Source organism: Narcine bancroftii, chromosome 3 (genome assembly GCF_036971445.1).
Source record: "Narcine bancroftii isolate sNarBan1 chromosome 3, sNarBan1.hap1, whole genome shotgun sequence".
Classification (NCBI taxonomy): domain Eukaryota; kingdom Metazoa; phylum Chordata; class Chondrichthyes; order Torpediniformes; family Narcinidae; genus Narcine; species Narcine bancroftii.
In genome coordinates this window covers 106,691,071-106,709,825 of record NC_091471.1, presented here as the reverse complement: position 1 = coordinate 106,709,825, position 18,755 = coordinate 106,691,071, and the positions used below count along the sequence as shown (strand labels likewise).

The window sequence follows — 18,755 nt, the reverse complement described above, 5'->3', positions numbered from 1 at the left end:
TTTATTTCTAATACTGTATGCTGTCCTGCAATCAGCAGTGGCTCAGAGGGAGCACATGAGAAGTGTGTGCATGAAGCCAACAATTTTCTGTCTGTTTGTTTCAATTAAAGATTGCACAGCATGCCATTTCCCAATAAAAGGGAAGTACTGATGTGAACCTGACCATTGAAACCACAGAGATCATCCATTTGTGAATAAGATATGTAATGCCTGATTGATCTGTATTTATCAGAGATGGCCACAGGATTCCATATTGCCTAGAGAGGGCCTCCCCAGGCAAGAATGCAACATGACAATTGCAGTGACTGACTAAAGTGAACAACATTTTCCCTCTACCATTATTTTGTGTCCAGTTCAGTAGCCTAGTCTGGCATTGCTTTTATTCATTGTTCATTGGAAGCTATTTATCAAACCTTAATGTAGTTGTTTCCCTTTAATGATAGCAAGGGTATAACATACCAGAATGTACTACATTTTCTTCTTCTGTTCACGCAAGTCCACCAAATCACAATGTAATTAAAATGTTGATCAGCCCATTCTAATTCATGTACCCAAAAACAACCAAGGGCCACAGGAGTGATCATTTCCCTTTCAACCTGTTATGAGCCTTCTTTTGAATTTTATTGTTAGCATTTCATTGTAATGGCATCATTTGTTTTTAGAAGTTGATGCATTGTAAGTTTAGTATGTCTCTTCATACTGTGAATTTCTTCAAGGGGGTCAAGAACATACATTAGCAGCTGCCTTCCCCTTCTAAATCAATGCCAGCTCCTTCAACCAAATTACAAAATATCCCATTTAATTCTTCAAATATAATTTCCATGATGGCCCATTGGAATAGTGAAACTAAAGGGTCAGATGTTCTCAGTTTTGTCAGCTTTTCGAATTATAGGCACCACATTGGTTTAAATCTAGTCTATCAATATTTCCCCAATGTCAATGGATTTTCATAGGATGTTGATCAGTAGAGATCTCATCATTAAATTTTGCATAAAAAATGTGTGACCATAACAGGATACCTTTGGTTTTCACTTGTCTGCAATTACTTGGTCTTACATAAAAGCTAATTAATTTTGCTTGAGTAATTTTTGAGAAGGCAAAATACTCATGTCTTTTTCACTGAAGCAATTATCTATAAACTTGCATTCATTCCAAGTTCTGGGGCTATTTGCATCTATTTTGGTGTTCATATCCTAAAAAGGTGAAAAAAGATTTTATTCATTTTTTCGGCTGATCCTCAAATATTTCTGTTTATCCTTTGATTGGCCTTTTAATTTCCTAGTTTCTTATAATCAATCAAATGAATGACTTTATCTTTACTCGTTTGGGGTTTGTGGAAGCTCTGGACTCCATTGATCTCATTCGAAGTAGGATGGTAGAGTTGGTTGCCTTTTAAAGACAATTATCCTCACTGATAACTGATATTGACTTGTCTGTGCAGTAAAAAAAAACCCTTAAAGTATGAGATTTACTGTTTGTGGTTAATCCGATGAAAAATGTTGAGAAAAGTGATGTGATCTTTCTTGACATATTGAGAGCAAAGGTTCTTTGCATCTTTTTTGGAACATTAATACTAATGATATTTCACAATGTTGTTTTCCCAAATAACGCTAATTCTACACATTGTGAAAGACATCAGTTTCTTGGTTTTATGATATACTTGACTTGGAACAATTCAGTATTCCTATAATTCAGAGAAATTAATGTATTATACTTTTGATAAGTATTTGCTATTTTCAAAGTACTGATACACTGACCTATCAAAAATCTGTGTGCAATTTACATTTCTTACCTCTTATAAATGTATAATTGATTGCAGAGCATCCAATTACATTTACAGATGAAGGTGAAAAATAATTTAACCATTTAAAAACTATTTCCAGGTCAATTGTATTGAATTCATAATACTTCTAAATTATAATTCCTCACAGCTTTGAAATAGCTGCTGTCAAGATGCTTGAATGTTAACACTGAGGACTTTCATTTTTCTGTGAGTATCCTTTTCTATCCTGCACTCACTACCATGTGGAGACATGTTGCCTGACAATTGGGTCATCCTGTTGAACATCAAAATTAAATGATATCAATGTGGAATAAATAAAAAAAAATTAATGTAGAATAGAGCTGCCAAAATGTGAACTGTAAGATTTCTCAACTTTTGAGGAGGAAATAAGGGTACCTGCATTTTGATGACGAAATGTAGTTATTTCTCAGCCAATAATTCCAGTGATTCTGATGTCACAGTCCTGGCTAATAAAAGGAGCTACTTGTCTGAAAGATAACTGAGAAATATCATCTGGAAGAATTACTTGAAAAAATATAATTCATGCAGCCAGAATCAAAGATCAAAATCATACTGAATATTGAAAGTACTTGACTGATTGGACATGGGGAAGATATTTCCAGTAGCGGGATAGCCTAGGGCACCAGCCTCAGAATAAAAGGATGAGCCTTGAGAATATAGATGAGGAGAAATGTCTTCAGCCAGATGGAGGTGCATCTGTGAAATTTGCTGCCACAAACAGCTGTGGAGGCCATCATCGGGTAAATTTGAAGTGAAGGTTGACAGGTTCTTGATCAGAAAGGGTGTCAAAGATTATGGGGTGAAGGCAAGAGGATGGGGTTGAGAGGAAAACTAGGTCATATATGATTTGAGTGGCATAAATCTGCTCCTACATCTTTTGGTCTTCTAAATTGATGGAATCACCTCTCCCAAATGAACATAGACAACTGCAGATGAACTGACCTGTAGATATGCAATAATCAGAGAAACAGACTGACTAACATAATCACAAAACAATATTGATTATTAATTTGTATTGCAATTCAGCTTTGCTTTCCTCAAGTATTCTAGCCACATTTAAAATTCTCTTTCCTGCCCTGTGGTCCTCCATAAGCCGACCTTGTTTTGAGATGTGTAGTCATCTTCTGTGAGCATTGAGGTTCTCAATATATATTTTTTAAGTTGTTAGAGAAGCATAAACATTTTAGTGTCACTTAGGCAGGCCCCCAATCATACCCTCTACAGACTTGATTCAATTCTATGAGCAAATCATATGAATGAACTGTTTGAATTTGAGAGTCAATAAAAGCTCACATTTACAAATTCAGGAACTATGCATTCTTTGGCCTTACATCCTCCTTTTCTGCAATACCTGCTAACCAGTTAAGCATAAATGCTTCAGGACATCACATTTTAACCAAATAAGCATGCAGCTCTATCCCTAAACAGGCTTGAATGAAATAGTTAAAAAATCAAGTGACATCCTCTACCGAAGTTTTTGTTTTTGCAAATGTCACCACGTGTATTAGATATTTAACATGCCGCATAATGGGCAGCTGTGAAAAAAAATAAGGCATTGCTATATTATGGATGAAGTTTATGCAGCTTCAAAATAGGATTCAGAGAACAAATACTTTTAGCTGCACTTTAGGTAAATAGAACCATTGAACCATAAAACGTTACAGCACAAAAACAAATACCTTTGGCCCTTCTTGTATATGCAGAACCATTTGTTTCCTAGTCCAACTGACCTGCATAGCCCTCCATTCCTCACCCATCCATGTACCTGCCCAAATTCTTCTTAAATGTTCATATTGAGCCCGCATTCACCACCTCAGTTGGCAGCTCGTTCCACACCACCACCACTCTCAGTGCGAAGACATTCCCCCTCATGTTTCCCCCTAAACTTTTCCCCTTTCACTCTTAACCCATGTCCTCCGGCTTGTATCTCAACCCCACTCATAATTTTAAATACATCTCTCAAATCTCCCCATTCTTGAATAAAGTCCTAACCTGTTCAACCTTTCGTTTTGTAGCTCAGTTCCTGAAGTCCAAGCAACGTCCTAGTAAATCTTCTCTACAGTCTTTCTATCTTGATATCTTTCCTGTAGTTAGGTGACCAAAACTACACACAATACTCCAAATTTGGCCTCACCAACATCTTATACAACTTAACATCCCAACTCCTATACTCAATACTTTGATTTATGAAGGTCAATATGCCAAAAACTGTCTTTACAACCTTATCTACCTGTGATGCCACATTCAGGGAATTAGGTATCTCTATTCCCAGATCCCTTTTGTTCTACTGCACTCCTCAATGCCCTACCATTTATCGTGGATGTCCTTTATTGGCTTATCCTTCCAAAATCCACACCTCATACTTGTCTGCATTAAATTCCATCTGCCATTATTATCCCATTTTTCAAGCTGGTCCAGATCCCGCTGAAATCTTTGAAAACCTTCCTCACTCTCCACAACACCTTGAATCTGAGTGGTATCTGCAAACCTGCTGATCCAGATCATTGATATAAATGTCAAACCACAATGGTCCCAGCATCAATCCTTGAGGCAAACCATAAGTTACAGGTCTCCAGTCTGAGAAGCAATAATATCCTCCACAACACTTTGGTGTCTCCCATTCAGCCAATGTCAAATCCAGTTTATTACCTCACCATGAATACAGAGAGTCTGAACCTTCCTGACCAATTTTACATGTAGGACCTTGCAAAGGCTTTAATGAAGTCAAGTAGACAACATCCACAGTCTTTCCTTCATCAACATTCCTGGTAACCACCTCAAAAATTGGTTAAACATGACCTACCACGGATAAGGCCATGTTGACTATCCCTAATTATTCTCTAGCTATCCAAATACTTGTATATCCAATCAGTTAGAACACCTTCCAATAATCTTCCTACTATTTATGTCAGGCCTATAATTTCCTGTCTTTCTTTTGGTGTTTTTTTTAAACAATGGAACAGCACAAGCTATTCTCTGGCACCACACCATGGCTCAGGGCATTTAAAAAATATTCTTCCAGACCCCCTTCAATTTCTCCACTAGCCTCCCTCAAGGTCCAAAGAAATATCTTGTCAGGCCCTGGGGATTTATCCACTCTTATTTGCTTTAAGACAGCAAGTTCCTCCTCCTCTTTATTCCATGACCTCACTGCTTGTTTCCCTTACTTCATTTGACTCTGTGCCAGCATCCTGAGTGAATACTGATTAAAAAAAAACATTTAAGATTTCCCCCATCTCTTTTGGCTCTGTACATAGCTGACTACACTGATCTTCAAGGGGACCAATTTTGTACTTACTATATCTTTGCTCTTAAAATACCTAGAGAAACCCTTAAGATTTACTTTCACATTGTCTGCCACAACAACCTCATGATTACTTTTAACCTTCCCGATTTTATTTTTTTCTGTGAGGGTATTCTTGCATTTTTTATAGTCCTCACGTCCTTCATTTGCTCCATGTTGCCTGTACCTGTCATACACTTCTCTCTTCTTCTGAACCAGATTCCCAATATCCTCGAAAACCAAGGTTCCCTATGCCTGCTAACATTGCCTTTAATCCTGTCAGGAACATACACACTCTGTACTCTTAATATTTCACCTTTGAAGGTCTTCCACTTACTTTGTACATCCTTGCTCAAAAACAATTTATCCCAATCCACACATTCTAGATCCTTCCTCATTTCCTTAAAATTGGCCTTTCTACAATTTAGAACCTCAACCCGAGGTACAGAAGTATCCTTCTCCATAATTAACTTGAAATTAATGGAATTATGAACACTGGACCCAAACTGTTCCCCTACACCTACTTCTGTCACCTGTCCAATCTCGTACCATTATAGGAGATCCAGTATTACACCCTCTCGAATTGGTATCTCTATATATTGAATTAGAAAACTTTCCTGAATGCATCAAAACACATTATTTCCCTTTTCAGCTTGAGTAGAATGAATTTCTGCATCACTAAATTCTGGTAGAATAAAATGCCAATACATTTTGTGAATAAACAGTTCACTTTACCAAGGTGAAAAGGAAAAAGAAGTCTATTTTTCCAATTCTGTGATTTATTTTTGGTTCCTTATTTTAGAGGAGAGCATAATATAAAATTTTAAGTACGGTACATATTATCAAAAAGTACACTGTTTTATGGTCAGTTTAGCAAGGGTTAGATCAACAGCACTGTGAATATAAAAGTGAACTGGCAGCACACTAATTGGTAGCCATTTTCAGTAACTTTTACTGTCTTCTGATGTTATGAATGTAGAGCCAAGGAAGATGAAAGTTGGAAGAAATGAAAAAGCTGGTGATAAAACTTGTATAGTAAAATATAACATCTGTTGTATGAAATTGAAATCACTTTCTCCACATTGTGTCACCATGTCAAAGCTCAGCATTTTCTGCATAATGGTCAAAATGTCCATATTAATAATCCTGAAAGGTCACAAGATATAGGAGCAGATGTAGGCCAATCGTCCCATCGAATCTGCTCTGAGCTCAGTAACATAATATCTTGGTTTTAATACTGTTTAAATACCAAATGGAGCTATCTCACTGTAATATTAATAAATCTGGGTATTTTGGTTAAAGTGATTTTTTTTGCACTCATACAAATGTATGTACACTACAAATCCAAAATAATACATAATTGTATTAATTATTTCTCATGATCATCAGAAATGAGCAATTCTGGAGTTCTTATTAGATATAGAAAGCCAATATCCACTTTGCATTATACAGCTGGACATTCTTCTTCCATTGTTATTACGGTATTAATTGAAGATATTTAATTTATCTGTATGTATGTTATTTCTTTAATTTGAAAGTTAAGCCATTGTTTTTATTTGCAGCTCAGCTTTTTTTGTTTCCAACTATGGAGTGGCCTTAAGGAGTTAAAACATGGGTGTAAAATATTCAGAGCAGTTTCCCTTGTGCAGTTGATACATACAGGACTTCCCAATGCTGCTAGTCTTAAATCATGTTATAAAACCTAACATCTTTATTAGTGATCTATAAAACACAGTTTGCATTGATACAAAGTTGAAGCAGCTTGATATTCATACAAACTGTGCGATCTCAGAAATAAATGACTGACAACATCTCTAAGGCTAAGAAATAATTTGGTGCAAGTGGGACATATATTCCTTTAAGAATCACAGCATCTTAACATGGTTTCTGCTTTTACGTTATATCACAACTTGCTGACCAAGATCACATTGATGTTAAGTGCACTTAGTCTTTATGAAATGCAAATATGATCAGAAATTCATGATAACTTCAAAATGTACTTATTAATGATCGAAATTAGCTGTAAATGTTGAACGTTATGTATCTCAAGTGCATACTTCAGCAGAAATCACATCATTTAGAGTGAATTTCTGGTACCGGGTACCGAGCAGGATTACTAGTAGGACAATGCGTCACCAATACATATCTCTGCACACTACAGGAAACATTTTAGATGATTTTTTTAGTTTTGGTCAAAACACCACAATTTTTCATAAACCACAGGAAACAGATTGAGCAGAAAATATGCATGAAAGTAGATAATATTTTGAGTTCAATGTTGATTAGGTTTGATTCCATTTTGTATTCAAAACTTAATGTTCTTTTAAGAATGATTGATTGGATTTCCTGCATATTTGTCTTTGATAAACTGATTTGTGTTGATATTGCCCAAGATGCAATGTGGGTCAGCTATCAATCAGCCGCCTGCCATCTGACAAAAATGTGTGTGCTAAAATGAATATAAATGTTTGTATTTTATCAAATGTACTTCTTGAAAAATATCAATATTTGAAAATGTGCATGATGAATGTATATGGCACAAGAATTCAAGATAAGCTGCACTCTTGGCAGCAAGTTAACTAATCAAAACATAATGATAAAAAGTGATTTTTTTTCTCCTCATTTTTCTTTTTCTGAAAGTGTTAAATAATATTTCATTCTCATGACTTCAACACAATCAAACAATGTATAGGCTAAAATTCTACCACTGCCAATTTATTCATCCTCTTCTTATTCCACTAAATGTTATTTTTATAGGTAAAGATATGCAATCCAGTAAACCAAATTGAACAGACCAAATGCTGTAGGGAAGAATATTCTAGAGTAGGAATCGATTTTGGTAATACGGATATGTATTCGGCCCTGCCTCCAAGCTCCTGTACGGCATTCTTCAAAGCAGCAGAAGAAGCTACTACAATCTTTCCCATCCAAACACTCATAGCCGTAGTCATCATGTTCTTGGAGGTGTGCGATGTTGTTTACCTGAATTAATGTTGATCCTGGGCGGACATTAATAGCAGGTGATTTCTGCAAATACATCAAAAATCTTGAATTATTGAATCATATTTTTATTTCGTATCAGCTTTGAATTCAATAAAGGTTAACATCGGAAGGATTAAATGAATATTTAGGAGAGAACCTGGACATATCTGAATTGCAGATCTGACATAACTTGCAAGTCACCTGGCATCCCTCCCAATCACTTATTCAGAGATCAAATCCTACTTAAACAATAGGATGAATTCACAACCATTCATTGTTAACATGACAGAAAAATTAGTGGAAAAGTAATATTTGTTTCTAAGAGTTGTGATCATTTGCTGAAGTCGTAAGGGCTCCCCATTTCTGAGGGTAAAAGCACATTAAACTACATAAATATTTTGATACTTTTTTAAACATTTGATAATATCTGTGGAATGTTTAAACCCAGTAATTATCCTTTGTTTTGTTTATTTGGCAGACAATCTGATTCACAGTTTAACATTGCCAATTTAACCCATTTCCACTGTTTTTGTAGGCAACTTTCTTACCAGTCTACTCGCCTAACCTGGATGGGGTTAATTGCATCTCTGCATCTGCATCTGCAAAGTGAAGGCTTATACATTTCTTAACTCTATTTAAAAGGAATTAAAAACACTGATGCATGTAACATCTTTGTGCTTTAAGTCAAACTAGCATAGATAATCAATTGTAAAGTTCCCTAAAGAATGGAATACTTCTCTGTGTATTTATAATGTGGTGATTTCACACATCAATTTAATTCATTGCAAGTTTTCATGGCTGCTGGCATTTAGTTTTGCAGGGATGATAAAAGCACCTTTCCTTTTAAAACAATACAAGTTGCATCCATTCAGCAATGGAGGGACGTTGCTGCTTATGTATGTATAGATATTGTAAGGATAGGAGAAGAATTAGAAAATGCTTCCAAGAGTCAGTGGCAGATTGCAGTGAACTGGGATTCACTGGTAATGTGGTGTACTGATGGCTGGCTCTGCCTCCCGGCTCCACCCCCATCTGTTTACATATAACCCTAGTTTCCCGCTTAAACCTAGAACCCTTCTGAAGACTACTGTGAAACCCTACCTTTAGTTATAATCTAATAAAAGCGTTTGTTCGCCCTCCAGTCATGAGAGCTTTTATTCACGTTAGAATTTTATTAGCTTATTCCCTAAATGATGGAAGCACTGGTCAAGCCAGGTTCGATGCTGATTGTCCTCCGACATTGCTGAGGAGTTCACACACTAGCGAGATTGCTTCCAGGCCTACCTGAACACGACCAGAGACGTCTTCCACACCAATGAACTCAGGAGGAGGGTAGGAATGAAAGGGTAAGCAGTCATCAGGGACTGCACTATATATGATGCTGCCATTAAGGCTTTGAAGGCTCAGTACCTGAAGTCGCAAAACAAGGTCATAGTGAGGCACTGACTCGCTCTACGTCTCCAATGGCCAGGAGAGACCATTGATGGCTACCTGCTGGATCTGTGGACACTTGCCAAGAAGTGCAGGTACGACACGGCTATGGGCTGTGTTCGTAGGAAGAACAGATCTGTGACACTCTAGTGGTGGGGGTCCACCTGAGGTACATGAGGCAGCTCGAATCGAGAAAAAAGGACCTGGCTAGCCATGTCGAACTGGCCAAATCATTTGAACAGGCCAAGCTCGAGAATGATGACCTCGAAGCCAGTGAGCTTGCTCACAAAGGTGACTCCTTCCAAGGACCAGCTGCTCCCACTTCACCAGCCCTAACAGCTGCCGTTTCCCATACCAAAGAGTGTTTTTTCTGCGCCAAGAGCCAGCATCCCCGACTTCGCTGCCAGACTAAAGACTCAGTGTGTTCCAGCTGTGGAAAGAAAGGGCATTGGGTGAGGATGTGCCACACGAGGGGAAGCCCGTGGAAGTCCATGGCCTGCACTGCTCCAGAATCCAATTCCAGCCCCAAGCCGTCTGCCCAAATTCACCTGAGCCCACTAGATGTGCTACACGCAGTGAAGAAACGGTGTAAATTTGACCCAAATTTGAACTCGGCACCATCATCATCAGAGGGGGAAGGAGGGTGGCCATCTTGCCACACCACGAGGTCGATGCCATTTTACCCACGCAGGGCAGCCCAGGATGGTGGTACCCACTCGAATGAGGAGTATTGAGTCGCTGGGGTCTAGCCTCAATGGTTCTAGATCAGGTCAGACCTCACCAGCTCAGCAACTGCATAGTGACTGTGAAGGTAAACGGACATACCACTAAATGTCTAATTGACACGGGGTCTACTGAAACCTTCATAGACTCACGGACTGTGCAAGAGTACATCCTAAAGATGTATCCTTCCAATTAGCACATATTCCTTGCATCCCATTTGAATTCTATGTGTGTTCAACAACATTGTATAGTAAATTTGTCGTTTGAAGGGTGGAATTCTGTAAATTTTGCCTGTATGTATTTGATGAATGTGTGCTCTGGTGTTGTTGGGTCTGGACTTCCTGTGTCACCTTAAAAGTGTGACCTTGGAGTATTCTGGTCCCCTTAGAACCCACATGCAGTCTCCCCACATTGAATATCAACCCCTCACCTCTCTTCCTGAATCTGTCCTCAGACTGCAAACTTTTTGCTACCAAAAGCAGGAGATACAGCACAGCAGACCGCAATTTCATAAAGTCTGAGACACAATGTCTACTTGATGAAGGTATCATCGAATCATTAAGGCCCTAGATTCCATTTTTGCCCTGTTCGGGTATCCCAGCTATATTCATAGTGACTGGGGCTTATCCTTTATGAGTGGCAAGCTACATCAGTACCTGCTAACAAGGGGCATCACATCCAGCTGGACTACTAGCCACAACCCCTAGGGGAACAGGTAGGTTGAAAAGGAGAACACCAAGGTCTGTAAGACTGTCAAACTGGCCCTGAAGTCCAGAGGCCTTCCAGACATGCTGGCAGGAAGTCTGTCCTAAGGCGCTCCATTCCATCCTGTCGCTACTATGTACTGTGATTACTATCTACTACTCCTCATGAGCTCCTATTCAATTTCAAAAAAAAGGCGGCATAGGGAACTACACTCCCAACCTGGCTCACCACTCCTGGTCCAGTCCTTCTCAGGAAGCACGTGAGGAGAAGCAAGACTGACCCCCTGGTGGAAAGGGTGAAACTGTTCTCTGCCAATTCCATGTAAGCCTATGTGGAGTACCTGGATGGCTGGGAGGACACCGTCTCCATCAGGGACTTGGCACCAACCGGAACAGAGGGTTTGTTGCCTCAGGTGCCCTGCAAGTCACGGAGCTCATTCTCGCCACCCCCAGTCAGGGCCTCAGGGAATCCAGTTTGGGAGTAAAGTGCATCCCCCTCCACTGTTGAGCCAGAGACCCAACCCACCTTTTCTCCTTCATAAAGGAACCAGGAGACCCAAAGAGTCCAAGTCCTCCCCTGGTGCTAAGCCACCCCACGAGTATCTCCAAACCCCCAGACCACTTAAATAAGTACAATTGTAAATAACTGTATATTTTTCAACTTTTTTTATGAATCCATGTTTTCTGTCTTCATTCACAGACCCTAAATTCTACAGGAAAGAGTGAATGCAGTGAACTGGGATTCACTGATGGTGTGTTGTACAAGTGGCTGGCTCCACTTCCTGGCTCCACCCCCATCTACTCACATATAACCCTGATTTCCTGCCTAAACCCAGAACCCTTCCGAAGACAACTGTGAAACCCTACCCATAATTATAAGCTAATAAAAGCATTTGTTCTCCCTCCAGTTGTGAGAGCATTTATTCATGCTGCACAGATTAACCATTAGGCTGAGTAGGCTGAAGCCTAGGGGCCTGGACAGTAAAGGGGCCTGAGCCCTAGTCTTTCCTAAATTCTGTTAATTGTAAAGCCTGCAATGCAGGTAAATCTTCGTGCCTGCTCTGAACAAGAGTACATCAAGAATAATAATGGGTCAATAGATTTCTCAAGCCTTCTATGCTGGTCAATAATATCACAGCTGCTCCATCCTGGCCTCGACAACACTTTCCTTTTCTCTTCCATGACTCTTCTTCCATAGACCTTTAGGGTAGACAAGCTAATTATTCTGATAAAAGAAATCCATTCTCATCCTGCCTGAAAAGGGCACCCCCACTCTACCCCCCATTAGAGGAAGCTACTTCTTACCATACACCCTCCCAATGCCTCTCAAACTCATTAACATTCCTCCACATTCTTCTATATCCATTGTTTAATATCATCACCCTTCAATCCAGGAAACAACTGCATGAATCCGAACAGTCAAAATTTTAGGCTAGGATCCTTTAGCAATACTCAGTCTCAATAATGCTTGATCCAGTAACTCTCTCCAACTTCTCTGTGTTCATTTAAGATTCAACCATTTTGCACTTTTTGTGTATCTCAACTATATGAATCTTCTCAGTCTGCTTTCAGTGCAAGTATATCCTTTCTTAAATATAGAGGACAAAACTTTACATAGTACATCAGTTACAATCTCACCAGCGCACGGCAAAGTGGCATCAAAACTTCCCCATGTCTTCCAATAAAATAAATTTTATTTTCATTTACCTGTTGCATCTGCATGCCAATACATTGTACTTCATGTGGTAGCACATACAGACCTCTTTGCACCATAACATATTGTTACACTTTATTTCAGTAATAATTTTCTTTTTCCTTCTTCCTTCCAACATGGATACGCTCATCTATCCCCAAATCACATTCCAGGCAGAAGTACCCACCTGATTCAAGAAGGCCACAAGCATCTTGATACCAAAGAAGAACATAAAGACGGGCCTAGATGACTCCCAGCTGGTACAGCTGGCATTCAACATAACGAAGTGATTCAAGAGGCTGGCAATGGCTCTCATTAACTCCAGCTCCCAGCCACCCTTGGCCCACTTCCGTTTGCAACCCACTTAAATTTGCATCCCACCACAACACGTCCATAGCAGGTGCCATCTCCTTGGCCTTACATTCATCCCTGCAACATCTGAACAATACAATAATGCCCAATAAGCGAATTCCAAACTCAGTAATCCCTCTGCAATTGTATCCACAACTTCCTATCCTGTCGGCCTCAAGCAGTGAGGATTGGTGACAACACCCTCTTCATGATAATCCTGAATACTGGAGCTCCACGAGGCTGTGTATTAAGATCCTACTATTGTCTCTGTGCACCCATGACTATGTTGCCCAATACTGCTCCAGCTCTATGTATAAATTCATGAATTTATAAATGGAATGAAGCCTCCATCATAGGTCAGAATATAAAGAGGAGATAGAGGTACTAGTGGCATGGTGCCAGGACAACAAACTCTCCTTCATTATTAGCAAGATGAAGGAGTTGGTCATGGATTTCCAGTCAAAGGGTGAAGCTCACTTCCAATTTGCATCAATGTTCTGAGGTGAGGATAGTAACAGATTATTTTTAATAAATGTATGCATGTAATGTACATGTTTGAACTATGTTGCACTGTGGGGCAAAGAACATTATTTTGTTGGGTTTGTGCTGGTACAATACAATTGGATGATAAAAAAAAACTAACTTGAACATTTAAATTCTTCAGGATAAAAGTTTCCAATGGCCTGGTGTACCCACATTAACATGATGTGCAAGACACTGCATCAGGGGTTCTACTTCCTTAAATGCCTGAGAAAATTTAGCATGCCACATGAATCCCTCAACAACTTCTACATATGCAATATTGAAAGTATCCTGTCAGGGTACACCACTGTGGGGGATGGAACTGCTCTACTCAACACTGCAAGAAATTGCAGAAAATTGTGAACACAGCCCACCCCTCTATCAACTCCATGTTCTACTTTCTGCTGCTCTGGAAAAGCAACCAACAAATTAAGAGTCATACAACCCCATCCAAATGCTCTTCATCGATCTTCCATCAGGAAGGAGACTCATGAGCATGAGATCTTTTACTCTGCATTTTGTAGTGTTTTACTTGCTGTTCTATGTATGGGATGATTAGCTGGACTGTTTGCAAAGCAAACCTTGTCATTGCACCTTGGTACATGTGACAATAAACATGAACATCTGATTCCTTGCCCCCTCATTTAACCTATCTACATCACTGCAGGCCCTTTATGACTTGTCTTGCAAACCCACTTATCTTTGTATGATCAGCATATTTGGCTTCAGTACACTATTTCTTTGTCTAAGTCATTAAGATGGTTTAGAGAACAGAACATCATACGGTATAGGCTATTCAGTCCATAATGCTGTGCCAACATATGTAAACCCTACTTCAAATCAGTCTAATTTTTCCCTACCTCACATCTGTAAACCTCTATTTTTCTGACATTCATCTGCCTATCTAAAAATGTTTTGAATGTTTTTATTGTATCAGCTTTCACTATCACCCCTGAAAATGCATTCTAGACACTCACCACTCTCTGGGTAAAAAATAAAATAGCTCAGACATCTGCCTAAACGTTTCTCCAGTCACCTTAAGCAAATATCCTCTGGTATTTGGTATTGTCATCCCAAAAAAAAAGATGCTGGCTGTCCACCCTATCTGAACTCCTCCTCATCAAATACATCTCTACTAAGTCACCTTTCATCCTTTGTTGCTCCAAAGAGAAAATCCCTAGCTCTGTTCATCTTGCTTCATATGACATGTTCTTCAATTCAGGCAACATTTGGGACCGTCTCCAAAACATCTACATCCTTCCTGTAACGAGGCGATCAGAACTGAACACAATACCTCAAGAGAGCTCTAACCAGAGTTTTGTAGAACTTCAACTGTTACAATGCTTGAACTCAATCTGCTAACTAATGAAGGTCAGCACACCATACACCTTTTTTAATACACTACCAACTTGCATGGCAAGCTTGAGGGATATATGAACCTGGAATCCAAGATCTCTCTGTTCCTCTGAGATGTTAAGAATCTTGCTATTAATCACATACTCTCCCTTCAAGTATGAAATATTTGAGCCCTGTAGGGAAGGTGCTTGGAATTATTCTAATGGATGTGATAAAGGAACAGTTAGAAAATATCAATCATTTTCAAAATTCAAAATGGGTTGAGGAAGGAGTTGGTGGTGTCCTTTACAAAGAATGGTTTCAAGGGAAAATATAATTGAAACTTCTATGTGTTGCAGGCAAATAAAAGCAGTTTTCTGGCTAGTTAAATGGAAAATTGCATCATAGAAAAATTTGGGCATTATATAATTGTAATCACCATTTGGGAGAGATTCTAAGCTGTTCTCTTCATTTCTAGTTGCACCAGTGATCAAATTTGGAAGAGAAGCACATGCATGGATCTCATTCTGGATCCTCCTAATGCTGTTCTGAACCCCTTGCTTTCACTTTTCTTGAGTCTCTCAAGAGAAACCTTTGTCCTGACCTCAACAACATTCTCATAAGCATAGCTGAAAACACAGCCCCATATGTGGTGCATTAATGTGGTTCACATGCCATTGTGTTCAATCTCTTATCGAATGCCATTATAATTTTTAGAGGCTTTGAAGGGGAAATAAGTATTCATTATTAAATTTGATACAGGGTTTACATTTTTAATCTGTCCAAGTAAGTCTTCTAATAATGAGTGATGGAACCCAAACTAGATCATCGGATCCTTTGCACCAATCCAAGCGGATAATCCAGCCCTTCTTTGAATTTACCTTTAATCCATCAGTTAAATAACAGGCAAAAAGGATTTTGTGAAAAACCAATGCATTTGTATATTTATAGCTTTGAAGTGCACTTCCAAATGAAAGTATCTTTAATCAAACTGCTTCAATTAAAATGTCCAATATCTTATAAAATAAACTTACAGCTGGTTTTGATTGCGGCTTCTTCTTTTTGGTATTTTTTCTATTGCTGCCAAAATAGTGAAGGGTTCCATACTCCATGAGAGCAGCAAAGACAAACAGAAAACAAACAGACACAAAGAGATCCATAGCCGTCACATAGGACACCTTTGGCAGAGATTTTCTGGAAATTGTACTGAGTGTTGTCATAGTTAGAACTGTCGTAATACCTGCAAAACATGAAAAATATCATTGATTCTGCGGCCAACGTGAAGCATTTGCTTTCACTTTGCAAAACTTGCTATGACTAAATCAGAAAACAAAATCTATCCAAATATTTTCCATGTACTTTGATGATTGCCTCACATCCCTCTACTGCAGATTATGTGCGAACAATGGGAAACACAAGGATGTAAACTCCATGCCATTATCAGGGGTGCAGTGCTGCCAGAGCTCACCAGAGTGCCTCTCTGGAACCTCATGGGGCCGGTCCAGCACCTCATCGCTCCGACGGGCACACCCGCCCCCGCACCCTTCCCCTCGGAATGCTATTCTTGACACACAAGATACCTCTTTCTTTCCACGACTGGTCGTCTTCCTTTCTCGTCCTACCATTTGCTTTCATTTGTACAATGCCAAATACAACATGGCAGCCACCAAGGCCAGGTCTCGTGAGACCTCATTGTCACCATTTTTGGTGAGCTCAAGCACCTAAAAAATGAACACTGAAGCACTGTCCATTGTCATCCATAGGCCAGAATGGACAGAACACCTGAGCTGGACACACAAATTTCCTTGCCACACTCACACAATAGGTTAATACTATAAAAGCTGGCAGAGCTCATGTAGCCAAAGCAATAAATAGAAGCAGCTTGAGATTTTGGCATTGCAACGGCAAATTAACAAAAACATAAAAAGTACATTGACAGCAAACACTTAGGCACCTATGAGTCATACAATGAATCATTGTATTGAAAGGGATTGTTTGGAACAAATCTGCAACCACCCTCCAACAAACGTTTGTGATCACCTAGCCAGAACTAATATAGATTCCACCATTTATGCTTCTTGGCTCAATCTTTAAGTGTTAAAATGTTTATTCCAAGTTAAAATTACTACTGATTCTGAATCAGGCATCAGAATGGTGGTCTGGAGAGCTGATGAAAGGTATGTGCTGGGATTCCCTGGCTCTATCATGCTGTTTGTTTTCAGTGGAACAGTGGTGAGTCAGAGCTGAAGACTTTCCCACCTATCTCCCTTTTATTTTGGACACTTTTTTCTGCTAACTCAGTATTTCTGCAAGCAAAATATTATATATAATGGACGTTGTAAGATGAAAGTTAGACCCATATTTCATATAGTTAGCAAACTATGAAATTCAATTCAGATAGATGAGGTCAATCTTTCCAGTGGAATAACCTGTCAATTGGTCAACCGACAAGGCAATAAACAGAAAAAGGGAACCTTATTAAGCAAAAAATGTTTGTTTTACCTGCAATATTTAAGTGGCCACCCTAACATTTATTTTCAATTGCTTCAACAATCTGGAAGAACCATATGGTCCATCAAATTCTGATTGGCTCTCAGAGCATTTCTATAAAATCATTTGCCTCATCTCCAGCCTATTCTCCTTCAAAATCCCATCACTCACCCCTGATTTTCCTGCCACTCATTACATTTGGAGCAAATTAAAGCAGTCAATTAATCTTTACATACAGCTACAGTGAGAATATACAAACTGCAGATTGAGAGCACACAAAGTCAGTGCCAAGTCCAATATTGCACTGCTCTATGATTGCTTTCCATTTCTTCTCCAACAATGTGGCACCACTAATCAATAATACTTTCTAGTGAGACTGAGAGCCTTCCCAAAAGATGAACATGATCCCCAACACTGCACCACACAAATCTGATCTTGAAAAAAAATACCTTTCACTAAAGCTTTAGGACTATTAGGTAGCTTCAGAACAATCTACTTTAGTGCAATAATAACTTATAACCATAGGGTACCTTTGACCTGTTACAAAGTATATTATATTTTACAATATGTTTTTAAAAGATAGATTCTGGGGGGTTTCGTGTGTATGTCACTTCACAAACAGAGAAACACTTCATAAAAGAGATCTCATTTAAAATGCAAGAGTTTTGCTGAAAGCCAGACATCCACACTCTGTGTGGCTTTGCAAAGGCAATGAAATTGTTTTGGAAGGAATTTTAAAAAGCAGGTGCAAAAAACAGTCCATGCTCAGAGGCTGATAAGATCCTTCAAAGGTTGGGTTTGGAGACCTGCAAGAAGTTCTGTTTTTTTGCAAGCAGAGAGAGAGAAAAGACCAAACAGGATTTCTCTTTGTGAGAGAGAGTGAGAGAGAGTGAGAGAGAGAGAGAGAGAGAGAGAGAGAGAGAGAGAGAGAGAGAGAGAGAGAGAGAGAGAGAGAGAGAGAGATATGAAAACCCCATTTTGAAGACAGGTTCTGAGTTCTGAGTTCAGTCTGTTGAAAACCCTTGTAGTCCTTACAAGAGGAAATGGCTGGCTGGAGTGTTTCTCCCAAAACAAAGGAAACAAGAAGAACTCTGTGGTGACCTGGAAGAAGAGATTATCATTTGGAAAACCCACGATGGGGTAAGTTTCTTCGACAAGACACTGAAGTGGCTGATCGGAGAGAATCAGTTTGTATGTGTCCAAAGAGCAACAAATCTCTCTCTGAAATCTGACAAGAACCTTCCTGAGTGGTTACCAATTACCTTTCAGCACTAAAGCCTGGTGAAATTCATAAATGTTAAATTCTGTTCCCAGTATAAGAATCGAACTTGATGCCAGTGAACTTGAAGGAGTGAGAAGTTAGATTGGACTGTGAATCAAAGAACTTTCATGGACATATACACAGGTTAAGTGAATATTAATAAGTTAAAGTTTGAT

General features: G+C 39.1%; 1 protein-coding gene across 1 annotated transcript in view; it reads right to left on the bottom strand.

The window, feature by feature from the left end:
• Nucleotides 1–7,738: 7,738 nt before the first annotated feature.
• Nucleotides 7,739–18,755, bottom strand: part of gabrg1 (gamma-aminobutyric acid type A receptor subunit gamma1) — a 92,902-nt gene continuing 81,885 nt past the window's right edge. The window contains exons 9-10 of the mRNA XM_069923093.1: nucleotides 15,863–16,068; nucleotides 7,739–8,114 (exon numbers count right to left, since the gene is read on the bottom strand). Of these exons, the coding sequence (XP_069779194.1) occupies nucleotides 7,839–8,114; nucleotides 15,863–16,068 (482 nt within the window). The 3' untranslated portion in view covers nucleotides 7,739–7,838. The remainder of the gene's footprint in view (nucleotides 8,115–15,862; nucleotides 16,069–18,755) is intronic.